We start from the raw sequence: 27,379 nt of genomic DNA, 5'->3' as shown, positions 1-27,379 counted from the left end.
GTACTAGGAAGAAAAGTGCACCAAAAAAAAAAAAAAAAAAAAAAAAACCCAAATGTCACCCAAAATGTAAGTGGCTTTTTAACCCACAAGAGTAAGGGGCTGCAGATTTATGGGTGATTTTATTAAAATTTATTTTTGTCAATTGCAAATGATTTTCAAGTTTTAATGAGCAGTAGCTGATTAAAACGGTCACAATAACAACTGAGAGACAAAATTTTGAGTGTTGACAACACAAAATAAAATTTATTTTCATAAAATAGTGGTTACAAACACAACCCCCCAATAATGTCATCTTGCTGTTGAAAAGCTGGAAAAAAAATAAAAATAGAAAGCAAGTGATTTGGCCATTTTCCCACCACCACATTGCTCATGGTCTCCACTGTGACTCTTTCTAACTGTTTTTCATGTGGAGATGGCATAGCTGTCACTTCCTAACTCTTAACTATAGCAGTACTAGATGTCGAGAGAGGGTATATATGGGGGTACCAAAATATCATTCTTCAAAATTTTCTATTTCCTTTATGTTTGACGAGCAGGTCACCAACTCCGTACAACCTGAAGCCTGGTTCTGGGGACACTGGAAACTTTGGTTGCACTGAGCAAGCCTGGCTCTACCACAGAAGAGGAGCTCAGGAGCCGGATCTGGCGTGGAACCTCAAAGACCCATAACTTCCCTTAGGGCCAAGCCCCCTTTCCTGCCATGCCCACCGCCTTCCCTCATGGCCATCTGCCTGACTACTTAGAAGATCCTTAGGTGTAATTAGCGTAACTGAAAATAGACTTCCATTTCCCCTGGAGTCAAAGCCAGGTCTGTTTCTCCAAGCTTCAATGCAGATGTGTGACCCCTTCGATGTTCTTCCCAACATCTAGGAATCTCATGATCCTGGAGTGACCTGGGCCTGCCTCTAGGTTCTGGTCCTTGGTCCAATATAGGCTTCTTCCTTCTCATATGCACATGCACGTGTGCGCGCGTGCGCTCACACACACACACACACACACACACACACACACACACACACCTCTAAAACCATCATTTCTATTTCACACCAAGTCTCCAGAGAACGGAGAACAACTACTGAACTCCATCCAGGGTGAGGCGGACTAATAATACCTCATATCCTTGCATATTTTCTATGCATCTGAGACTGTGGCAAATGCATTGCTCACATGATCCCTTTTAGTCAGTCCTCTGGCAACCCATGATGTCCCTCACCATGGAGGAAGAAAAGGAAGAGAAACAACAGAGCTGTTGTGCTCTTTAAGGGACTGAAATTCTTCCACAGGACCTCTGGGTGACAAGCTCCAGTGACAACACTGAAGGGAAGCATGTGTATTTGGCAGAGTTTGCCTTTCAGTGTTTGTCTCTTCCTCCAAAGTAAGCAGCACACTCATGGTTCTATGAGGGTAAAGTGTCTACTTGGTCTCCAGCCAGACCTATCTTCATGTTCCATCCTCATTCCCTCAGGTGTCCAGCTTTTGACAAGTTCCTAAAAATAACAGCCTCACTTTCTACACTTCTAATCTGAAAGTAATAATTTGGGTAACACTGGATTATTTTCATGATTTAATAAACAATGGCCATAAATCAATACTTAAGGTGCTAGAATGCAGGTGTCCCCAGCAATCCCCGTTGTGTTGTTGTTTTTATTATTCTGCCAATGTTCTCTAAGTGTTTCTCAGAAATCCAACCACTCAGCCTTCCTCCCTTCACCTTGTGGTTAGTTTTCTGTCTGTCCTCTGTCTTCCCCTCTTCCCCATTTCTCTCGCCAATTACCAATTAGGGCCTGAGCTGCTGCTTCCCGCCCTACCCTGCTCCCTACCACCACCATCACCACCAAGCTGTGGCTCTTGGCAGCAGTTTGACACAAGCATTCACCCTGGCCACTGTCACCCTAGTCACAACATAGAGCCATGCTGGGCTATCTCACCCTCCTGTGGGCTCTCCTGTTTCCAGGTAAGTCCCCCACCTTCTTTCGTGGTGAAGTTTTCAGAGACTGCCTGACTCGGTCTGCCCCTACCTCACTGCTCTCTCCCTTGCAGCTGGTCATTCATTCATCCAACTGGAGCAGCCAGCCCAGGTCCTGGGACACAAGGGAAGCTCTGTCTTTCTGCAGTGCTTGGTCCACATGAGGGTCAGCTACATCCACTGGTACGGGCAGCAGGAGGGCCAAGCCCCCCAGAACCTTCTCAGGATGGGTGTGTCCAGGAAGGATGTGCATTGGGATTCAATTCTGAAAGCAGATAAAATCACAGGCTTGAACAACAACAATGGCAATAGCTGTTCCCTTTTGGTGCTGAACCTGGGGAAGAGTGAGGAGGGCATGTACTATTGTGCAGCCTGGGACCAGCACAGCCCTGTGTGCTAAGCAAGATCCTGCACAAAAAGGTCTCTTACTCCCTGATCCTGCCTGGCCATGTTCACTGACTCTTGGTCTCTTGGGTTTCCCTGTCTCATGCAAGTAAAAACAAAATTTGTCCTCTGTTTACCTCCTGGGTTTTCTGAGATGTCCCTCTTTGTTCTTTCAATTCAGGTAAAATGATATGACTAAAGAGAAGTGAGCTCTTAGCCTGATGCAGACTTGAGAAACAATTCAGTCAAAAGGGGCCTTTCAAAGGTTCTTCGTTCAGCATTTCTACTGTACTGGAAAGAGAAGCTGTGCTGTGTGGGAGGCATCCTCTCATGTGATTTGAGTTTCCTCCCTGGCTGGGTGAGAGGCACTTAGGAACATCATGTGTCCAGAGCTTTCCCCACCCTTCTCAGGTCCTATGGCTTGTCCATGTGGAGGCGTGTCTGGCCACTACCCCAAAGACCCAATTGTCGCCCCTGACCTTGGGATGCTGCCCCTCCTTAATCTTCATTGGATGGGATTTTCCCCAGAATTTTTTGTTCCCCAATAAAAGTCTACTCCCTGGCATGTTCTCTCTCTCTCACTAGCCTCTTCAGTAAACCTTGCTACAATAATAGGTGGCTGGAGGCTGGAGCTAGGAGGAGCGATCCTGGAGCTGGTTTAAAGGTAATTAGAGTCTGTCTCTTTAATTCAAAACTCCCTAGAGATTTCTCAGGTTTCAAACCTTCATTCATGAAGCCGGTGCTGGTTGCGGGCTAAAGTGCTGATCAATCCAGGTGTCCCTGGCTTGATGAAGTTATTGAGTATTTGAAAGTAGGTACTGCAATAATCCAAGTTGGAATGGACACTAGTTCTAAAATAAACACTGTATATTGATGGGATACTGGGAGAAAGTAAAATAACTCATCAATAACTTTTTAGCTTCTTGAATGTTAAAATGATTATATTTAGGATATCTTGGACTTAATGACAATAGCCCTATATCTAGCTTTACCTGTTTCCTTTAACTTTTTCAATAAACCCCATAACAATTTTACTTTTGTGGCTGAACTTACTAATTCCCATCAATTTCTATCAGATAGAGTCCAATTATTAGAAACTGATAATTTCAGAATCTGAAATTATCTGCACCTCTCCAGCTTCCTCATTTTGTACCCACTGACTGATCTTATGTGGCAGTAGAGCCAATAATTGGAAGTTTGGAAAACAACATTACCCATGTTCAGCACCCTCATCCAGAGCTTGCACCAGAACTGATGTTACAAGATGGTCATCATGTGGGGGATGAGATAAACCCTGGAAGAGACCTTGGACCCTTTCATTGCTCCCTGTCCTTGAACATCACTCAAATGTGGGATGTGGAAGCACCCCAGCTTCTCTGATTTTTGTTTACTCATTTGAAATATATAGGAGTTTGACTAAATGTGAATATAATTTCTGCATTAAATCCAAGTCATTTCAATAAGATATCACTATGTCCACTATCTTCCTATAAAGAAGCCAAGTTCCATAAAAGAAAAATAAATGAATAAAAGGAAGAAAACCTGTGTTCCAATGATCCAGCACCAAATAGAAAATCCCTATGCTGCTCTATGTGTGGAAGAAAAATAGCAAAAGGCTCTTTAAATTCTAAGCTGAATATATACATGTTGACTCTTCTTTCAATGGAAGAGTCAACATGTATATATGACTTCCTCATTAAATCAATAACATAAAAACATTAATGTTTGGAAAGTTCAAATGATTCTGAGAGAAACTGATTCCTCAGATTCCTTAATTCATAGTTTCTCTCTCAACTTCAGATGTTTGTGGCTGGAGATTTATAGTTAAAAATATGCCTGGCTTCTGCAAAGGCCACATATTAGTCCCCTCTAGTGAACCCCCAAGTCCAGGTGGGAGAGGGGATGGGTAAAGGGGGGTCAAGTCCTACTTTCCTTTTGTTCTCAGCTTTTTCTCTTCATTTCTTGTTCTCCTTTGTGCTGATGAAAGTGGATGGGCACAGGAGGATAGGCCCTGCACCTCTCCCAGAACCTGGCTCCAGATAGGAGTGAATCCTGAGAATTGGCTGTGATGGGGCACCTAGACATTAGGAGGGACAAACTCCTCACTCACTTCCTTACCGAACAAGATTCTCACCTTTAGGATAATCATGACAACGTTTCAAAATTTTATTTCTAAGGAGTGGTCCCAAATTCTTTCACTCTCACTGTCACTTGATTCTGGGAGCCTTGATGCTGGCCTGTCTCTACGGGAGGGAGTCAGTGTGACAGGAGCAGGACTGGTGTGCTTCTGATGCTCACCTGGGCATGTTCATTGAAGGCAGCATGGCAGAGTCTGCCAGGAACCAGTTTCTGAGGGCTCACTGTGTGTTAGGCACTGCTGCAAACCCTCCACCTGGGCTAACTTATTTATGTTTCAAAAATATCTAATAAAGTGGGTCCTGATTTTATTCTCACTAGATAAATGAGAAAAAGGAGAGGGAGGAATTCAAATGGCACAGGCTTTGTAGCTAGATAGAACCAATCTCAAATCTGTCAGGGACAAGGTATTAAACCTTGAGCCTTTTCTATATTTGATTCCCATCAGGCCCCATGGAATTACATTAAAATTTTGGAGTTCAATATGATAGTGGCTACAAAGTACTTTAAAGGCTTTAAGTACTTGGTAACTCTTCTTTACAAATTATACTTTAAATGGTGATCTTTCACTGATATCAGCAAGAGGAGAAATACTTCAATGTTCACTCTTCCACTCATTATTTCATTCTTTCTCCTATTCTACAAACACCTGGGAATATAAGAAATACAAGATATGGTCTCACTCCTCTGCTAGTGATTGCCTGATGAGTCTGAGAGAACAATGAATAAGCAGGCCAAGATTTAGGCAGGAATGGCTATGAGAGAGGGAGACACGAGGTGGCGCCACTAGAAAGCAATTGGAGGCACATTCACCCCTGACTTCCTCCTAGGTGAGAAGCTTCCTGGAGGATTCAGTGTTAAGTTGAGCCCAAACATGAAGAGGAGTTCAGCAAGAAGTGTGGGATATACAGTGGTCCAGAGAGGAAAACTGCCAATCAATCTATAGATTTGGATCATGTGATTCTGGGGAGAGAGTGGCTGAAGACAGAGGGAAGGGAACAGGTGGTTACCACATAGGGACCTCAGGTCCTAACAGCTCTGACTTGATCCTCAGAAGCAGAGTAGAGCAAGATGGAGAATCCTAAGCAGGGAAGTGACTAGGTCAGTTCAGTCCCCAGGTGATGGAGAAATCGGGACGGAGGGACCATGTTGGTGGCAAGGCAAAGAAGTGTTGGATGCAGGGTGAGCCAGGAAATGTTTGAGTAGAAGAATCCACAGCAATTGAAGTGTAAAAAATTAGTTAGAGGAGAGAATTCAGGCTTACACTCAGGACCCTGGCTTGGACAACGGTGTTCCCTTATTTAGGGAAATGTTTTTCATTAGAGGAAGAGTTCACTCTGTCTTTGTTAACTTTCACTTTGAGGTCCTGTGTAAACAAACCTGTAGCTGTCTGAGCTGGAGATGTGCACATGGAGCCCAGGAAACAAGAGTGGGCTGGCAATGGAGGAGTAATGTCCCCATCATTCCTTCTCTCCTCCCCTCTAGGATAATTAAAGCCACCAATGGGGAGCAACCACTCAGGCAGAGTAGATAAAGTAAGAACAGAAATCTACACAACCACCCCCTTTAAGCATTTTGTATAAATACTCCAGCACTCACGAAATATGTTGGGTTGGGAAGTGACACAGAGAAAGCAAGCTCAGTAATCCATAAAGAGGGAATATGGCTTCCCCCCTCTAGGGGAAGCTAGGGTTTAGTAGAGATGTATAGCTCAGTAGCTGGGAGAGGACATGAACTTCACACTTCAACAAAAGTCAGTCACCAGGAATGGAATATGAAGATCTGTGGAGTGAGGTGACCCTAAACTGTAGGATATGGGAGTAGCTGAACAGGGGTCAGTGGACTGATGATCCAGAGTCTCCAGCTGAGTGAAGATACACTCTTTGTGGGCAAATGATACACAGCACAGCCTGACCACCCGCCACCATGGCCTGACAGGTGGGGTTATTGAAGATCTACTTTGTGAAAGATACTGAGTCCATTAAAAGAAAGAAAAAGCTGGGCACGATGGTGCACGCCTGTAATCCCAGTGGCTCAGAAGGCTGAGACAGGAGGATTGAAAGTTCAAAGCCAGCCTCAGCAATGGCGAAGTGCTAAGCACTCAGTGAGACCCTGTCTCTGAATAAAATACAAACAGGGCTGCAGATGTGGCTCAGTGGTTGAGTGCCCCTGAGTTCAATCCCCTCCCCCACCAAAAAAAAATGAAAGAGAAAAAGAACACATCCTTGCCCATGGCTGTGACTCATGCCATCTCTCTGTTAGTCAGCTCTGTGGTCAGAGGTCATACCACTGAATCTCTTTTCCTAAACCCCATCCCTTGCCCACAGTGGGAGCTGCATGAATACCAACTGTGTAAGTGGGTCGTCTCACCGTTCAGAGATGCCATCTGTGCTCCATGATCTGACATAAGGTGTGGACCTTGAATTCCTATCGTCACAGAGTGGAAGTGCTAATAGGTGTTGGGGACCCCCTTCAGGAAGAGGCAGGAGAGCTGCATGGGGAGGCCCATTTCACCTGCTCAGTGGGGAGTTTGTCTCCTTGACTCGCCACTAAACCACAGGAGTCTGAGCCTCTTCTCAGTGAAAACTGGCTGCCCCAGAGGAGAGCACAGTCTTCAGTCATGCTGTCACTGAAGCCAGCAGTGGCTCTGGCCATCCTTGGAGTTTGTAAGTTTTGTTTACTTACTTTTGACTGATGTTCTCTAATTTTGTATTTTTTATAAAATCCCAAGAGTTTGTTTTATTTACTGCAACTTCTTTCTTTTCAGTGTATGTGTATGGTGCACGTCACCTGGAGCAACCTCATCCTTCCATTACTAAAACCCTCTCCAAAACAGCGCGCCTGGAGTGTATCTTGTCTGGAGTAACTATTTATGCCATGTCCATATACTGGTATCAGGAAAAACCTGGCCATCCCCTGAAGCACCTACTGTTCATTTCAGCTGATGACACTGTCAACCTGGAACCAGGCATTACAGTGGGCAAATTTGAGGTGGACAAGATACCTGAGACATCTACGTCTACCCTCACCATTCACAATGTAGAGAAAGAAGACTCAGCTACCTACTATTGTGCCTTCTGGGAATTGCACAGTAGTAGACAATCAGAGCCATCTCAATCAATAAATGACCTTTGATTCTTCATTCATTATTATGAATTGGGGAACCACAGTCACCACCAGCATGCTTTTTACAGTCTCCCAGGTAATTGTTCAGTGGTGGATTTTACATATAGTTGCTAAATTCTGTATTTTCTGGACCGAGAGACTTTACATGAGAATGAACCAATGCTCAGCCTCATCTTTTTCAGACATTTTCTTTCTCCAAGTATTTCTCTAGGTCTCCCATGTTTATTCATCTGGGACAACCTCCACACTCACTATTCTTTTATGCCAAGAGGTTATAATAATTTTTCAAAACTTCTTCTGTCCTAGTCAATTTGCATTACAATGTTTTCTCAGATCCATGTATCCCCCTCAATTAGAAAAAAAATATATTAGATAGTTTTCATTTTTCCTAGAGGGTAAAGTATAAGACACACTGCAGGATCTAACCATACCCAGGGAAGACTGCAATGGCATGTTCATCTCATGCATGCCTTGCAGTGGGTGATGTTTGATTCTGCACAAAACTTGGAAACCCTCCTACTAATCGAGTCCAAGCCCAAGTTCTACTCTGAATTGGGGTTTGTGGTGTAGTTCAATTTTTGGCCTGATTCCATTAATCTGACAATAATTCTTTTTAATGTTTGTATTAAAAAAATAAATTGGCAGTATATGTGCTTAGCATGAAATTCAAACAGGGCAAAAAGATATTAAGGAAAACTTTATTGCCACATCTGCTCCCAAGTAAGTCAAACAACCAACCGCTAACATCAGAGATACTTAGTGAAATGCTTTCCTTTTTTTTTGTTTTTATTTATTTTTTACTATTAATTAATTAACTTATTTTAATTAAGTATATATGGCAGCAGAATGCATCTTGATTCAATGTACAGAATCGCAGCACAACTTTTCATTTATCTGGTTGTACACGATGTAACATCACACCATGTATGCAGTCATACATGTACCTAGGGTAATGATGTCCATCTCATTCCACCATCTTTCCTGCTCCCAAACCCCCTTCTCACTCCTCCCTACCCTTTACCCAATCAAAGTTCCTCCATTTTTTCCTATGCTCCTCTCCCCCATTATGGATCAGCATCCACTTATCACAGAGAACATTGGGCTTTTGGTTTTGGGGGATTGGCTTACTTTGTTAGTATGATATTCTCCAACTCCATTCATTTACTTGCAAATGCCATAAGTTTTTTCTCTTTTAATACTTTCACACCAGTCAGAATGGCAGTTATCAAGAATACAAACAATAAGTGTTGACGAGGATGTGGGGGAAAAAGGCACACTCATACATTGCTGGTGGGACTGCAAATTGGTGCAACCAATCTGGAAAGCAGTGTGAAGATTCCTTAGAAAACTTGGAATGGATATTAGGGCTCTATCTGAAGTGTGAGGAGTAAAGATTTGTTCCCAGGATGTAGGCTCCCTATTTACCTCTCTTATTGTTTCTTTTGCTGAGAAAAAACTTTTTAGTTTGAGTAAGTCCCATTTGTTGATTCTAGTTATTAACTCTTGTGCTATGGGTGTCCTATTGAGGAATTTGGAGCCCGACCCCACAGTATGTAGATCATAGCTGACTTTTTCTTCTATCAGACGCCCTGTCTCTAATTTGATATCAAGCTCCTTGATCCATTTTGAGTTAACTTTTGTGCATGGCGAGAGAAAGGGATTCAGTTTCATTTTGTTGCATATGGATTTCCAGTTTTTCCAGCACCATTTGTTGAAGATGCTATCTTTCCTCCATTGCATGCTTTTAGCCCCTTTATCAAATATAAGATAGTTGTAATTTTGTGGATTGGTTTCTGTGTCCTCTATTCTGTACCATTGGTCCACCCACCTGTTTTGGTACCAGTACCATGCTGTTTTTGTTACTATTGCTCTGTAGTATAGTTTGAAATCTGGTATCGCTATACCAGAGTATACAAAGAACTCAAAAAATTAAACAATAAGAAAACAAATAACAAATGGGCCAAGGACCTGAACAGACACTTCTCAGAGGAGGACATACAATCAATCAACAAGTACATGAAAAAATGCTCACCATCTCTAGCAGTGAGAGAAATGCAAATCAAAACCACCCTAAGATACCATCTCACTCCAGTAAGATTGGCAGCCATTAGGAAGTCAAACAACAACAAGTGCTGGCGAGGATGTGGGGAAAAGGGTACACTTGTACATTGCTGGTGGGACTGCAAATTGGTGCGGCCAATTTGGAAAGCAGTATGGAGATTTCTTGGAAAGCTGGGAATGGAACCACTATTTGACCCAGCTATTCCCCTTCTTGGTCTACTCCCTAAAGACCTAAAAAGAGCATACTACAGGGACACTGCTACATTGATGTTCATAGCAGCATAATTCACAATAGCAAGACTGTGGAACCAACCTAGATGCCCTTCAATAGAGGAATGGATAAAAAAAATGTGGCATTTATACACAATGGAGTATTACTCTGCATTAAAAAATGACAAAATCATAGAATTTGCAGGGAAATTTGTGGCATTAGAGCAGATTATGCTAAGTGAAGCTAGCCAATCCCTAAGAAACAAATGCCAAATGTCTTCTTTGATATAAGGAGAGTAACTAAGAACAGAGTAGGGAGGAAGAGCATGAGAAGAAGATTAACATTAAACAGGGACGAGAGGTGGGAGGGAAAGGGAGAGAGAAGGGAAATTGCATGGAAATGGAAGGAGACCCTCATGGTTATACAAAATTACATACAAGAGGAAGTGAGGGGAAAGGGAAAAAAAACAAGGGGGAGAAATGAATTACAGTAGATGGGGTATAGAGAGGGGAGGGGAGGGGAGGGGGGATAGTAGAGGATAGGAAAGGCAGCAGAATACAACAGACACTAGTATGGCAATATGTAAATCAATGGATGTGTAACTGATGTGATTCTGCGATCTGTATACAGGGTAAAAATGGGAGTTCATAACCCACTTGAATCAAAGTGTGAAATATGATATGTCAAGAACTATGTGATGTTTTGAACAACCAACAATAAAAATTAAAAAAAAAAGAAAACTTGGAATGGAACCACCATTTGATCCAGCTATCCCACTCCTTGGCCTATACCCAAAGGATTTAAAATCAGCATACTACAGGGACAAAGCCACATCAATGTTTATAGTACCTCAATTCACAATAGCTAAACTGTGGAAGCAACCTAGATGCCCTTCAATAGATGAATGGACAAAGAAACTGTGGTATATATGCACAATGGACTATTACTGACAATCATTTTTAATAGACTACTCTGGGCCAGGCATTATGCACAGCAGAAATTACAAGGTTTATTTGCTCTGTCAAGGGTGGAGGTTGCTCTTGTTAAGTCACTTTCTGCTTCCAGGTTGCAGTTTGCCACTGCAATGACAGAGCTCAACTTAAAAGGCATCTCATGGTTGTAAATCTCCATAAATTGTGGTTACATCTAGCTCAGTCCATGATTGTTTGAATGTGTTTATAAAACACTTTCTTGAAATATGGTCTTAAATATATAAACAGAAAAAAAATTCTATATTTTTGCTGATAAAAGGGTTGAGGTAAGAATAATTCTGGTTCTTATCTTTTCCAATAGCCTTTATATTGATCTTCCCATGAATATGGAGGAGAAAGTGGTCAGGTGGTAGGCCTCTCACAGAGATGCTCAGGGCTTACTTGGGCTACCTCATTTTGGGCTGTGTGGTGATGCATAGGCTATTGAGCCACTGCAGCCTTATCTCCTCACCTGTAAACAAAGGTCTTGTAATTATCTTATATTTTTCATTAAAACTGGTCATGTGGTAAAAGTGATATTTATTACGTAGGAATCTTCTATGAAAGTCATAATTCTAGAAATTGCTAGACGCCGTTGGAAAACCATGTTTGATACTTGTCTTGAGTGCTCTTTTTGTAGTCCTATGAATGGGCTACCTAGAGGCAACCTGGGGTACAGATACTGGCAGAGACTTGGGAGTGGACATCTCTAGATGCTGACCTTATGAACACATGATTGTTTTTTCTTTCATTTTTGTAGTCTCTAAACTAACAGCAAACATTTATTTTTTTATTTTTAAATTTTTTAAAACTTGTTTTAACTAGCTATACATGGCAGTAGAATGCAGTTTGATACATCACATCAAAATTTCTCATTCTTTTGGTTGTACATGATGTAGAATCACACTGGTCATATAGTTATATATGTACATAGGGTGATAATGTCTGATTCATTCTACTATCCTTCCTACCTCCATACCCCCTGGACTCCCTTCACTCCTCTCTACCTAATCTAAAGTAACTCTATTCTTCCTTAGCCTCTCCCATTGTGAATTAGCATCCACATTTATCTCTTAAAAATATTATTTTAAAATTTACTTTTTAAAAGAATTCATATGCTTCATGATGAAACTCTCTCTACATATTACTTAGCACTTAGAGAACACCTAAAAGCCTAGGATGGGCTCTGCTTGGCCACTAATTTTTCTTCTTTTTTAAAAACAGACCCTTCTTTTAATAAATAAACTATGCCTTTTCTCCTCATTCCTACTGATAGAATCTGACAAGTTAGAGACAATGCTGACACTTTGGGTGCTCAGAGTAGCTTAGTGGGCTTGTGCATCTCCTTGGGACCTGGGATTTCAAGCCTGTGGATTCAGGTGCCAGTGGAAAAATCCACAGACTCCTCAAGTTGGCTAACTGATGTGGAAGAGAATGGGCTTTCCTAGCTCCACCTCTTGGATCCTGGACATGAAGCTTCTGGCCATGGGGTGAATGCCACTATATCTTGGCCACTGGGGAAGATGCAATCAACTCAAGGCCACTTGTCAGGGAGGGAACCCTGGCTTCACCCCTCTCCCTCTTCCTAGTCCTCTACTGGTGCTTCCTTTGGCTGGTCCCTAAGATCACTCAGACAACAAGGAACTATTAATGCAGCCCATGGGTCTGACCCTTAAGGAGTGGGGAGGGTGGAGAGAGGTGGAGAGTGGATCTGGAGGAGCAGAGAAGACACAAAGCAGATGCCAAAGAAGTAGGTGAGGCTTATCCCCCAGTGAGCACAGCACTCTGAAAGCAGGAAGACAAATTTATCCAACAGCGTTCACTTCACTTTCCACAAAGCCACCACGATCTCACCTCTAACATAACAGGATGTGTGGCCGTTCCTTGAGTGATACACAGGAACCTCCGCAAGTCTTGAGGGAGTATCATTAAATTCTCTTCTTTTGAGAATTTCATGAATTTTTTTCTTTTATTTTTCATAGTCTCTAAACTGTCTAATAGCAAACATTTATTTTTTATTTTTAAAAAATATGTGGTAATTGCAAGACCTTTGTTTACAGGTGAGGAGATCAGGCTGCAGTGGCTCAATCGCCTATCAAAATAGAGAGGATCATGTAGAACACTTGTAATGTAATTATTCTTGTGTTATGTGATGGATTCTTATCTCAGATATTTGTGGATTTGTTAAGTAAATCTCTGACACATAGGTAGAATAAGATCAATAATACAAGAGATCTATATTTAGATGAATGTTTACTGTGCTTTGTGAACCAATATTATGATAAATCCAATTCCATGCACTTAATATATTGTGTTTATTTGTTTGCAGTGCTTGGGACTAAATTCAGGACATTACCAATGTTGGGTGAGTGCTCTATCACTGAGCTTGATGTTCTTTAAAACCATAGATAAGGGCAGGGTGGCAAAACAATCCAAATTTTACTTACCTGTTGAGGGAGAGGAGTGCCTGATGCATTCATCTAAAATCCAATTCTACTATTGCTAAAATGGATCTGTCTCTTCTGTGGATTTAATCCACTTTCTTGGCACTTCTAAGTCACATTTTCAGTATTTTAATTAAATGCTAATCATTAGTATTCTACTGTGGTCCTGTTGCCTTTATTTTGTTCACATAAAATTGCAGAATAATTACCAAAATTTATACTTATGTATAGAAAATTTGTAGTCTAGATTGGGCTCTTATTTTCTTTGCTTAGTAAAAAAAAATACTAAAAACAAATCAACTAAACCAAAAAGACAATGGCATAACAAAACAACAATAACAAAGAACACCTATAAGTTAGCCAGTTTATGTGCACAGGATTGAATAAACAGAGTATTTTCTCAAGGACCTTAGTTCTATAGGAAAATAAAAATTTTAATAAAAGTTCTGATAAGATTATAATAATAATAGCACTTACGTGCTAGGCACAATAGGAAGCAATTTATATACTTAATTCTAATGTTTATAGCAGCTCAATTCAAAATAAGCAAAGTATGGAACCAACCTAAGTGTCCTTCAATAGATGAATGGATAAAGAAATATTGTATATATTCAATGGACTATGACTCAGCTCTAAAGAAGAATGCAATTATGGCATTTTCCAATAAATGGATAGAGTTGGAGAATACCATGCTAAACAAAATATGCCAATCCCCAAAAACCAAAGGCTGAATGTTTTCTCTAATATGCGGATGCTAATTCACAATAAGGAGGGAGGCAGTAGAGAAGAATAGCGTTAGATAGGTGGAGAGAAGTAAAGGGAGGGGAGTTCAGGGCATATGGGGATAGGAAGGATAGTAGAATGAAACAGACATTATTTCTTTATGTATATATGAGACTGCATGAACAATATAATTCTACAATGTGTACACTGAAAAATGAGAAATTATATGCCATCTATGTATGACATATCAAAGTGCATAAACATATTCTACTGTTATGGGCCAGGCTATATAGACAATGACCAAACAGACTCCATTTTACCCTGAAACTTCATATTATGTAAGAAACGCTTCTCCGGGAAAGCCCCACCTCTGTACCCATTAATAGTTACCTAGCATAACATACTGGGCAACACAAAATAGCAATTCTTACACAATGTAAAATTATTCTCTTTGGTTTCCATTTTTCTTGGGCAATGTACCTTGTCAGAGATTGATTGTTTAGACATTAGTAACCATTCTCTCACTTGTACTGAACTGGGGTCATTTTGACCACTTCCCTTCTGCTTACTTGCTGCTATACCACCCTGGAAAGTCCCATGGGAAACACCAATGTCCCCATCGCATTGTCTCACTAACTGTCCAATTGTCTCTGTATCTGCTTGTTTGCAGTTATGTCAACCCAGGTGTGGTTTTTTTGCCTTTAAATATTCTAAAATGCTCAGTCTCCTTGAAGCGACAGTTATGAAAAGCAGTCGCTGGCTGGCCAGCTCTTTGATTTGGACAAAACTGGGACTTGGTGTGTTTTCTGAATGACCTGCCCCACAACACTACGACACAAATAAAAAAACTTTTATAAAAATAAAAGCTTTCTATTGTTATTATCTCAATATTATTAATATCTTACAGTTATAAATTTGATACTTTAATCAAGTAAGTGACTTGATAGCTGGTATTTAAGCCCAGTTCTGTCTGATTCACACTCTACTGCATGGATTGCAGAGTGATTTGCAAAAAAAGTACTTTTGAATGGAGACATTTTGGGAGAAATCAAAGAATTTTTCCACTCACATTATGATTTCTTTCTTGAACTGTGTTCTTAAGCTCCATTCTCCAGGGCTACATTAAAGCATTTAAACTGTTTAAATACAATGTTTACTTAGAAACAATCTGCAGATAAATTTATTATGCAATCATTTTTTTTCTCACATTGAAGTTCTAATGATCTATATTTAAACAAGGAAAAAGGGCACAACAAAAAACTGTTTATTGAGCATCAGAAGTTTGTCAAGATGGAACACAAAGATATGAACCTTTATAAGCTTTGACACTGCAATTCCCACAGTTAACCTGCTAGGAAGCACAGAAATATTTTCCAACATGGATGGGAAATAAAGTTCGAACTAGACAAAACCACAGTCTTCCCTGAGAAGGTCACATTCCATTCTGCTTCCTGTACAACTATCCAGGGAGGGACTGGCAGGGGCTTAGGACCAAGCAGATGTCAGATCCTGAGCTTTACATAGTTTTTCTGACTTAGATATTATTGTCCACCTCTAATAGATGAGGGGTGTGGTGAAAACATAGAGTTTGCAGCATCCAAGATCCTGCAGACATTGCCAGCAGCAGGGAAGAGATTTAGAGCCATGTATAACCATCATTAAAACTTGCCATTCCCATCACACTACACTGAACCAGCAAGACCTGGAATCCAGTGCAAAGAAGAGAACTAAGATTAGACTTTTCTGTTCGTGAAGGTCAGACTGCAGATTGCATTCCTACAAAAATGTACCCAAGTAGGAAATTTGACTGGTTAATGAAAAGTGTTGAAGTTGAGAGATTTACTATTCACAAATAATTAAGCAATCAAATGGCTTGAATGTTTGGGTAAGTAATGCCAGGAATAGAACTCTGTTATCACTCTGTACCTCAAAGGAGGAAAAAAAATAAACTAATGATTCCTTGATTTCATTATGATCCAAGTTTCCTGAGAAAGCAGAAATGAATGGGTCATAGGGTAGGCTTCATGGCGCCAGAGATTCCAATAAAGGTACTGCCAAATAAAAGAAATAAACATCCACTTTTATCACACAACCCAGTAGAAATAGTAAGAAGAATGCATTCAGTGGTTTTTCCATCAAATTATTTCACATGATGAAAGAACCTGTCTTGGAAAAAAACAACTTCCTCAAATTTCAAATATTGTAGATCTTTATTATTTTTAATCATATCTTTGTATTAATTATTTTTCTCAGCCACAGAACAAATAGGACATTACAGTCATTCCCATCCTTGACCATCTCTGGAAAGAGGTGGGCTATAGGGGTGTCTCTGAAGAAAGAAGGGGAGGTGGCTGCTCAGGATCTTGACCATGAGGCTCCATCCCCCAGGGCATCTACCAGGAGAGCAAAGCTGAGTACCCCACAGTGCCTCTTCCCTCTGGAGGGGCTATTGATGTGATTTAAGTCAAGGAACTAAGATTATATAAAGATAAGGGTCCCAATCCCAAATGGTAGTCACAACAGTAGCTCTGTGCTGATCCTGCTTCAACAAGGAGGCAGAAGAGGGAGGAGGAAGAATGGAAAGGATACAGAATCCACTGAGCTTCAGTGTTATGCTCTGTTCTGTGCCCAGTTCCTTTCTTAAAATGATGCTGAGGGACAGATGTGCTTATTTCACTTTCATAGTTGAGGTCACTGAGTGTCAGACAGAACCAAGTTAAGCTAGTAACAGGCAGAATTGGAAAGAGAAGCTGGAGTGGATAGTTTCATGCTCCCTTTTGTGGTCCACCAAGTTGACTTGGTGTGCAGAAATGGAATAGAGTTTCCAGCTCTACCATTTACTAGCTTATTCCCTCTGGGACTCTCTCTCTGGATTTAAAATATCATTGATTGGGTAGAATAAGCCAATGACCATAGACATCTTTTGGAAATTTTAACCACCACATAAAAGTAAAGGATTGTGGTTTTATTTTAACATTTTTCACTCATTCCAATTAGATCTCTAGAAAAATTATCTCTAAATGATAGACAATATTTATGGAGCTCTCACTATATGGAAGGTATTGTGGTTTACTTATGAAAAAGATTTAATAATCACTAAAAATCATAGGCTGATGTCAAAAAAAGGAATTTATTATCAAGTATATGAAAGTAACAGGCAACAATTGGTGAAGCAAGGCAGCAGTGCTATCTGCTAAGTGATAGAATTATCATTATGTCCACTCCTATTCCTCAATAAAAGACATTGTACAAATAAGAGTAAATGATTTTGCTCATGAGCTAATAACATGAGATTTTTTTCATATTGGAATTTAGTGGAAATTTCATTTTGCTCACATCTTGGCTGAGAGCTAAATTAAAAAATAATAATAATCAGTTTTATGTGTTTCTTAAAACAGCACTAGTTTTCACCTGAGGGCAATCCCCTCTCCAGGGTGCATTGGCAATGTCTGAGGATATTTTTGGTAGTCACAGAAGTGTGGGGGGAACACTACTGGTATGTGGCTGGTAGAGGCCACAGATGCTACTAAATATCCTACAGTTCATAAGACTGCTTCCCTCTCTTCTACCATGACCAAAGACTATATGGCCTTAAATGTCAACAATGCAGAGGTTGAGAAAACCTGGACTAAATACATTTCCCAAGGACATGCTAAGTGATGGAAAAAACATTGTTGACCCCAACCATTGGCTCATGAGCTATGTCAATACTGAATGTAAGAGGAGCTTAGAGAATTTGGGGGGACAATATCTGTGTAAACTTTCTCTAAAAAGCCCTGTTGGGAGTGCCATGGCAACGTCCTCCCCTCCCAGGGAGGAAGGAGGGAATAAGTGCTTCCCACATTCACACCAAAAAGGATTCACCAGATGCTGGAGCCAATGTGAGTCCAGAGCAGAACCCTATGTGAGAGTCATGGGTGGGTTTGACCTTTGTTGTGAGGGTTTGGTGTACACAATGACCAGTGATGGCCTCACCTGGAGAAGTCCACAGGTGCCTTCAGGTCATGGCAGACTTTTTAACTTAATCCAACTTTTCCCTGATATCCATTAAATAATGTTGATAAAACATCAATTATAAAAAGAAAGCACCCTAAAACCTAGAATGTAAATGGACTGATTATTTTGGTGTCCTATAGAAAAGTCTTATAGAAAGAATGGATCTGGGCGGAGGGGTCTGAGATACCTATTTTCACTTCTTACACTCTAGGACTCCTTCCCCTACATCCTGGTATGTCGACTACTTTGCTTCAGTATCCCACCTCCTCAGTCTTATCCTTTGGCACACAGTGTAAAAGGCAAGATGTTATAGCTACAACGTTCATCTGCTTGTCGCTCCAGAAATATGATTTTTTTCCTATTTCTCAGATTGATTAATGGATATTCATAAAATGAATGCTTTTCTCTTGATAATTTTTGTTTTGTTGGAAATATTATTGTTGAAATTGAATAAATACAATGAAAACAAGTGAAAATATTATTTCAGTAACAGAAAGGAAGCATATATTTCACTGCCTGTTATCCAGGCATAATTTTTCATACACATTTTGGTACTGACAAACTCCAAACAGTGTTTTTGAGGATTTGATATTTACTTGGGGAGAAAAGAAATTTTTATTTAAGGTCGGTTATAAGCAAATAATTCCATTCATGAAGTATATATTCTGTCTGCTTCCTTTTGGTATTCAAAATAAAATTCACAGAAAAGTAAGACATTATGACCTAATATTATAGCCTCTGAAACTATGTCATTAGAGCTAAAATAATGAGCATACCCACCCCTCAATATGTCTGTGACTACCTGCTCCCCAACATGGAGCTGCCTCCTTCAGCCCTGAGCCCTGCTAGGCCTCAGCCCCAGCCTGCAGCACTTCCTGTCCTCCTTAGGTTGAGGCCTTCCTATAGAGGAAACAGGAAAGAGAGTCTGATGACTATCAACTGCACCCTCAGATGCTGGTAACTGTGCCCCTAATGTCTGGTTTTGCATAATTGCCTGCTGAGTTGGTTTCATATGTAGACAATGAGTATGTTGAAACTGCCTGACCATCTCAGAGAGAAGGCAAATACCACTAATCCATTTCCCTGAGATTTCTAGTAATGATGAAAAACTCAGGATAAAAGTGCTGGGAAGGAACAGCGCTCCCATTGGTGCCTCATAGTGTGTGTTAGATGTTTTAAATGTGTTCCGAATCTCAGGGAATCATCATAAATCCCCTGAAAATAGAATTATTCCTAGAAAAAATAACTACTAATTAGAGGTGGTCACTGTGTTTCAGTTTGCACAATTGGGCCATTTCAAATATCTTCATAGGTTACTAACATCACAAGAACATACTGTGGAGTTTAAGAGTAAATGTGACTTGTCCAGATTTACTGCCTACCCAAGCCCAGCCCAGCTAGGACAGACGGAGTAGTTGCCCAGGAAATCATGGCTGAGTTTCACTTTGGGCACACATCAGGAAGAGATCCAGTCCTGAATATTCTGCCCCAAGACCCTTTTCCATGCCAGAGAGGAAAAGACTATGAAAGCCACTTATCTTATCAGTTAAGTTCATGAATTTGGTTTAGCATAAAATGTCATGGGTGGGCTACATGGAGAAATATTAAAACCACAAAGCCAGGACTCAAGCAAGTGATCAAAATGAGTAATGAGGATCAAGTCTTAGAAATAGATATTGACCATATTTTCATTCTCTCCTTTACATTTTGTCTCCTATTGCACTTTCTTTATTAAAACTGAACAATGAGATAATGATTGATTGATTGATTGATTGTGCTGGAGAATGAACCCCGGGCCTCACATATGCCAGGCAAATATGCTCCATCACTGAGCCACATCCCCAGCTAAACCCTGAGATTTAAAACCCATGGAAGGAGATTGTAGATGTGACTAAAACAAACTTACTTTTGAGTTTATTGTAAGAGAGTAGGCTTCAAGACCAGATAAGTTTAAAGCAAATGCTATTTTCTTTCTTTTTTTTTTTTTTTTGAGAAAGAGAGAGAATTTTTTAATATTTATTTTTTAGTTTTCGGTGGACACAACGTCTTTATTTTATTTTTATGTGGTGCTGAGGATCAAACCCAGGACCCCAAGCATGCCAGCCGAGTGCGCTACCGCTTGAGCCACATCCTCAGCCCAAAGCAAATGCTATCTTCTAATGATGAATCTGCATTTATAAGTCAGAAGACAAGCTTGGAAACTAAGATGAGAATTTTGTAAGAGGTATTATATAAGGAAAACTCAGGGTATGAAATCAGCATTCACCCAGAGGAAAGGGTGGCATTTCCTGCTGGGAATTTCTGTGAGATTATAGGAAGAGTTAAGAGAGGCAAAGAATTGTGTGAAGGCCATTCCTGTTCCGCATAACCTGAGTGTCCTAGCCCAGAAGAGGTAGAAACACTAACAGAACTCAAGATAGACCTGGGGAGAATCTGAGAGTTTCAGATGATGTTGAGCTCCTCCAATACTGCCAGGGTAGAACTTCACCAACAGAGGCAGGTATAAACAAATATGAGCCCAACCCAGCACTATTTTCTGCACAAGTGTTTATAGAGGAGATCTAAATGCCTTTCAGGGTTTCTAATAGGTTACAGAGGTACTGAGAGTGTCAGGGAACATATTGAATAAGATTTGGATGACAAGCTGCAGGGGGAAGCTTTGCACCCCAAGGGCTTGGTGTGGAGTCAACAGTGATGAGTTCAGGTCTGTTAGTGCACCAGCAGATTCAGAGGGGGAGTCCAAATCCCAGATGACACAGAGCAAAGTGCTGGATGCTGCTGAGGACAGTGAGTAGCAGAAAGATGACTAAAAGGATGATACCCGACTCCTAGTGGGTTCCAGGGTGGCAAGGGCAGCCCAAGTCTTAACAGCACCCAGGGCCCACAGACTGACTCAGGCAACAGCCTCCACTTCTTTTCTACTTTCTCTACTGGAGACAAATACCTGTGTGAATGTTCAGCCAGCCCTTCTAATGGTACCCCATGGGACTTCTGGCCTAGGGCTTCCAGTGTTGAGCACCTCAGAAATGATATTTATTGGAAAAGAGGGAAAACAGGGCCTCAGAAGGAAGATGCAGCTATCTGAGCCAGAGGGGTTCTCCTTTCTCCTCTGTAGGAGCTGTGGGACCTGTATTCATACCTGCTGAATGTGGGACCTGACAGGGGTGACACAGTGTCACTTATGATCACTGTCTGGGGCTACAGGAGCCCTGATGCACTTAGATTATGTAGGAAACCATATGGAAACCATGATGAAGTTGGTTTAGGAAAGAACAGAGTAAAGAGAAGCTCCCCAAAGTGGAAAAATATGTTAACGATATTTAGTGATTTTCCTTGATTTACCCAGGTTACAACTTCAAATTAATCACCAAAATTTTCAACAGGTGAAAGCTGAGAGAAAATGAAATGGTTGAAAGGAAGAGGAGGTTAAATTTTAAAATGTAATAGTGATAATTATAAACAATAGAAATTTACTATATCTCAGAAACCATCAATATGCTTTATTAAATTTGCATAAAATTTCGATATATGTATAATTATTGCAGCCATTTTCAGAGGAAGTATGTGAGGCTTAAAGGGATGAGGAAATTTTCACAAGACAGACAGGTCCTAAATGATAAACATAGACCATTAATAGTTGTAGACATCAAAAAATGCCTCAGTGCTATGGGAAGTTTTTCAGAATACTTGATGAACTGAATAAAGAAATCAAAATTCTGTACATATAAATATATTTGTAGTTCATGGAAACATATTCCTATCAATGTATCTGCAAATAAAAAAATCTGGAAATTAAAAAACCATAATGATTATAGCTGTTGTCCTTCATGATCTGATCATGGATGTTGTCATTTTTATCTTCATTTTGTTTCTCTGAGTTTCTTCATGAGTATATTTGCCAGCATGCTCTGCTTTTCAACTATGTGAGTTTGTGAAGTCCATTCAGCAGTCTGTATCCTCATCTATATAATGCAACTACAAGTGTCTATACTGATTATTGTGGTGGCTATAAAGGTGGAGAACATTTTTTTAAAGCTAAATAAATGTTTATTGAATATTTGATACAATTAAAATTAATATTTATTAAATATGTAATATGCAAAAATGGGATGTAGAGAAAAGGAGTTCATAAAATATCTCCTGGGCACTTCCCTTGAAGCTAGGGCACCTTCCTGTTCTCACATTCATGCAAAGAGCCCTATGACCATCAGCCCTATTTCAATATGTACAGGGCAAGCCTGCTGGGCACAATGTTCAGTCTGAAGCCAGTACTGAAGGGCCCAAGAATCACCCAACCCACTAATTCCTTTCCTCACCCAAGTTCAGGTCACACCCTCCTGTCACTGACCTGAGACATCCAGACACCAGGTCCCCACTTCTTGAGTACACAGCTGGCAGACAACATGTCACTACTGCAAGTTGTAACCTTCTTCTCCTTCTGGGCTGGTGAGTCACTCTGCCCAATTCATTTTTTCTTGATGAGTGACTGTAGTGATTCTTTCATGTTTACTTCTCATATTCTCCTTTTTACCTCACAGTTGGACTTGGATGGTCAGAAATGGAGCAGTATGATGTATCTGTTTCTGCAGAAATAAAGAAAAGTGTTAACATAAATTTCAAGTACATATTCAACACATATTCTGAAAATGAAGCCATTTATTGGTACTGGCAGAAGCCAAATCAGACCTTGGAGCATCTGATTTAAGTTACCTAAACAAAATCCCCAGCTCGAGGTCCCTTGAATGGGAAGAAAAACAAAATTGAGGCGAAAAAGTATTCTCGAACTGTTGAGGTGCAAACGTATTTTTGAACTCTGTCTTCAGTCCTTACCACACATTCCATAGAAAAAGAAGATGCAGCCATGTACTACTGTGCAGTGGGGAATCCCCTCCTTGGGCTTGAGTACTCCCACATCCCTTCCTAAACAGGCAACCACAACCAGTTCCACATCTGGGCTTGCAGTCTCAGGCTGCCTTCTCTGAGCTCTCCTGGACTGCCCAGAAGCTTTCATGGGCCATGCCTACACTTGAGTTCACAGCTGGACCCAGGCACTGTGCTTCCAAATCTTCACTTGACTGTTTCCCAACCAATTCTATCCCTGTCTTTGGACTGAGAGGCACGGGCTTTGCCAATGTTCATCATGCCAGCATCCAGAGATGTTTGCTAAGTGCAAGGTGCAGGTAGAAAGTTACTCATGGTGTGCCATTGTTGTCACACACAATCAAGACAACCCCTGTGCAATGCACCCCTCATTGGTTCACTAATATTTCTTTAACTCACATCCTTATCTAGGCTGTTTCTGACCATGACCAATTATTAAGGGTAGACCTTTAACTTTCTTAGTTCCCTATGTTTTTAAGCATGTCGAATAAAAATAAGCATCTGGGAGAAACACACTAAATGTAGGAAGATGGGTATTTACCAAGAGAAATGGATGAAAAATGTGAATTAATTTTTTTCAAAGACCTTTGATAAAGTTTCTGCATGGATATCCTCGTGTAAGGGACAGAAGATCAGTGTGCCTTGGTAAATAATGTAGTATCTCCAGAGGAGTTGGCCTTATGAAAAAAAAAATTAGCAGATTTTAATATGATCCCTATAAAAAATAGTGACACAGTTCAGTGATGAATGAAAGAGGCAAGTAATTTGTGTTGTATTCAAATGATAGAAACATGGGAACTTAAAAATGACATTTGAGCATTTATAATAAAAGTGAAAATGTTTATAATCCAACATAAGATAACATATAAAGTATGAATATGTGTATATTAACTCTCAAATATGGAAATTTCTGTATTGATGGAAGAAATAAAATTTTAAAAAAGCATTAAAGTTTAAAGATGGGTTTTATTTCTTAACAGGGTGAATGGGTTATTTCTTCTTTATACTTTACCCTATTACATACATCTGAAAGATATTTAGGCTATTACAGATGTAGAAACTGAGAAACAAAAATTTTGTATAATTTAGTTTACATCAGAGAGGGTTAGTAGTTAACAGGGGTGCTTATTATTATAGGTCATTAATTATGATATTTACCTAATTCTTTTAAGGACCTGATATGTTTTTGAACATAAGGCTTACTCAGAGAAGAGACCAGGAAACTACCTGTAAAGGCCATCTAAAGTAAAATATATGCAATGATCCAGACATATTATAAGTATTATGAAAATGCTTAAAAGAAAATAATGAATGCTTTTATTATCATCATTTCATAGCACATTTACTCAGATATCTTCAGTGAGCATGTGTTACTTATCCAAGCTCACATGGTTACCAGAGTTATGATTGGAGTTAAGTAATCTTTGTCCTACTCTTCTCACCTGTCACAGGGAGATCACTATAATACCACTTCTCAGGATTTGGTGACACGGAAAATGGCAGCAAAAGAATCATTTAAAACACCATTAGCCAGTCCTCAGTACATGTTAGATATGTTATTAATTGTAAAGCCTTATTGCTACAAGTAAAAATGAGCAATACTTAAAAATAACCCTCTCTTTGACAGTATATGTGAGAAAACTCCAAAATTGTTTTATCTAGTGTACCAGAGAGCCCCAGAGAGCAGTGGAGAGGTGTCTGCAGTGAGATGCCTGGGCTAGATCTTAGAGAACTCTCTGGCAGACTTGCAGGACTCAAAATATTGGGCAAATAATGGGGAAAGAGACACAGAGCCCCAGCACTTTCCAGGGATGGAATACCACACAGCCTCTGAAATCAGTGTATTATGAATTTAGCAGCAAAAGTAGAAAATGTTCACAGTACAGTATAAAGAAGTGTTTATGGAGTATATAATAACTTTTTAAAATTTATATTTGTTTTGATAGAAGGATTTTTTTTTAAATGGGAATATAATTGTTCAAAATTTGAAGAATGATCAAGGAAATTTGAAAATTCCCAAGGAAATACATTACTATGCGTTCTGCCACACGGTGTTCTTAATTTTGCATGTTTTCCTTAACAAGAAACTATGGTTTTGTTGAAAAAAAATTTCAAAAAGTAATTTTATCTTGAGGCTGGGTTTGTGGCTCTGTAGTAGAGCATGCGCCTTGCACACGTGGGGCACTGAGTTAGATCCTCAGCACCACATAAAAATAAATAAAAGTATTGTGTCCATCTACAACTAAATAATATATTTAAGAAGTAATTTTATCTTGATAGATGATAACAGTAATACTAAGAATAGATAATATCATTGAAGAATCATGATGTGTTGAGTACTAATATCTGTGAATTTTATGCATTATCCTTGTATAATATGATAATGTAAGCACTTTACCACCTCTAAAAATACTTATGTAAGCACCATACTCTTATGAAAACTGAGGCCCCAGATCTTAAATATCTTATTTAATATTCTATATAGTTAAGTGATAAAGGAGGGCATTAATTGTCTCTTGTCCTAAAAAATAATGTTCATATAGATTATCTAAAGATCTGCATTATTGGTCCCAATTATTTAACCATAATAAAATAATATAAAGGCAATTATGCAAATCTCACTAAATATATATATGAATAACACCAAGCAATCACATATCTATTCATTACTATGTAGAAAAAAGTTTTGAATGAATCATTTAATGCTTTTTCCACTGCCCTTCTTCTCCAGATGGAAATGATTGTAATACCCACTTCACAGGACTGTGGAGAGAGTTAAATGAAACAACATAAGGAAACCTCTCGAGCTTTGTCTGAGAAGTAGCAAGTCCTCAGTGGCTATTAGATGCTATCATTGAGTATTAAATATAACATTAATTTGAGGCCACCCTTACACACAACAAACATTCATGAAATTCAATGGATAAGGGAGAATAGAAGCTGATTCCTAGAGATTTTTCTGTATTGAACCTTCCAGAAATTGCAGTCCAGTTTCTTCCTAGAGGTACCCAGATTAAGGTTGAAATGTGACTCTTCTGAGTGATAATCTGCTTGGAGATATCCCGATTGCTTTAAAAAGAAACAGAAATATACTCTAGTACTTGTATATATGACATATTGAATAATGTTACTGAAAGCCTCTGAGTCTCTTGGTTGTGATATTGAAAAATTAAGGTCAGGATTCTTACCTGAATTCTGACTCAAGAGAAAATCACAGGCAGACAGACATGATGACAGGATGCAGCAGCCATGTCTTCATAGGTCCAAAGCAATAGTTTACAGTGTGAAATTGCAGAGGGAAAGGGTGAGTAGGTAACAGAACCATTCCTCCCACCAAACAAGAATAACAGTGTGTGTCAGGGAGTCTTTTCACAGAGTTAATACATATATCCAATCTGCTCAGCTCATGTGGTGCAGGAAACCCCAAAACCACTCATAATAGCAGCAGATCTTGAAAAACCCAGAAAATCACCTGACCCTCCACTTTTTTGAGACACTAGAACATCCATACCCTCCTGCACTGACCTGAGGCCTCAGCTCCCAGGATTGTCACTTTCTCATCCTATCTTCCCTCTGGCCTTGTGAGTTGCCCCTTGCCACTTTAGTCTCCAGGAGAAAATTAAGTCATTCTTTTTTGTAGCTTCTTTGTGTATCATTTGTTCATGGGATTTTTTTTTTTTTTTTTTTTTTTTTTTGCAGTTGGACTTGGGCAATTGGAGCAACCTGAAATATCAATTTCCAGAGCAAAAGATGAGAGTGTTGACATACATTGTAAAGTGTGGTTCCAAGATAGTCTCAGATTAAGCTTATAATGGTACCAACAGAAACCAAATCAAGGTTTAGAGCATCTGTTATATGTCTGAACAACTGCTCAAAGGGATTTAGGCAGGAAGAACAAATTTGAGGCCAGTAAAAATACAAAACACTTTCATTTCAATCTTGACAATATTTTTCTTAGAGAGAGAAGATGTGTCCACTTCTTACTATGCCTATGGAGAGGGCACAATGTTATAGTTGCCAGAATAACCCTCACGAGAAACACCTCCAGGCCTCCTTCACATATGGGCAGCCACAGTGGCTGCTAAGCTGGGTACTCAGTCTGAGCCTCCTCTCCCTATTGCACTTCTAGAGTTTCCCAGGGTTTCTCCTGGATTCTACTCTTCCATTGATCCCTGCACAGTATTAACAATTATACTCTGAAAATACAGGGTGGATGGCAGACCAACAGTACAGTCATTGTTTACTTGACTGTACAGATTTCCAACAATTGAATGGTTCAAAATGAAGGCAGGAGAGAGTTAAATGCCTGGAGAGATGTGCAACTATTATATGGATATTTTCTGTGACTGTCATTTTCCCATTTTACACCTGAGCACTGGAAGTTTTCAGAGATAGGATGATCTGTCAGACATGATAATTGTATGCCTTCATTGGTATCCTGAGACAATCTGAAAAAATCTAGTGATATTTAAATCTATAA

At 39.8% G+C, this 27,379-nt stretch overlaps 1 long non-coding RNA gene and 1 gene segment (V, D, J or C); one reads left to right on the top strand and one right to left on the bottom strand.

Annotated features, from left to right (window-relative positions):
• Positions 1-272: 272 nt before the first annotated feature.
• On the bottom strand, positions 273-26,253 carry LOC124103950 (uncharacterized). The gene is made up of 3 exons (XR_006855332.2): positions 26,088-26,253; positions 22,367-22,601; positions 273-2,231 (listed from the first exon to the last, which is right to left on the bottom strand). It is a non-coding gene; the product is annotated as an uncharacterized LOC124103950 (long non-coding RNA).
• LOC124103944 (T-cell receptor gamma chain C region C7.5-like) overlaps positions 6,814-27,379 on the top strand; it is a 92,583-nt gene continuing 72,017 nt past the window's right edge. The window contains 2 exon segments of the C gene segment in view: positions 6,814-7,152; positions 7,254-7,573. Of these exon segments, the coding sequence occupies positions 7,107-7,152; positions 7,254-7,573 (366 nt within the window).

This window comes from Marmota monax, unplaced genomic scaffold (assembly GCF_021218885.2).
Source record: "Marmota monax isolate L192 unplaced genomic scaffold, Marmota_monax_Labrador192_F-V1.1 WCK01_AAM20220418_F8-fsc00107, whole genome shotgun sequence".
NCBI classification, from domain to species: domain Eukaryota; kingdom Metazoa; phylum Chordata; class Mammalia; order Rodentia; family Sciuridae; genus Marmota; species Marmota monax.
Note: the sequence above shows the minus strand (reverse complement) of the source record. Positions and strands in the feature narration are given on the sequence as shown.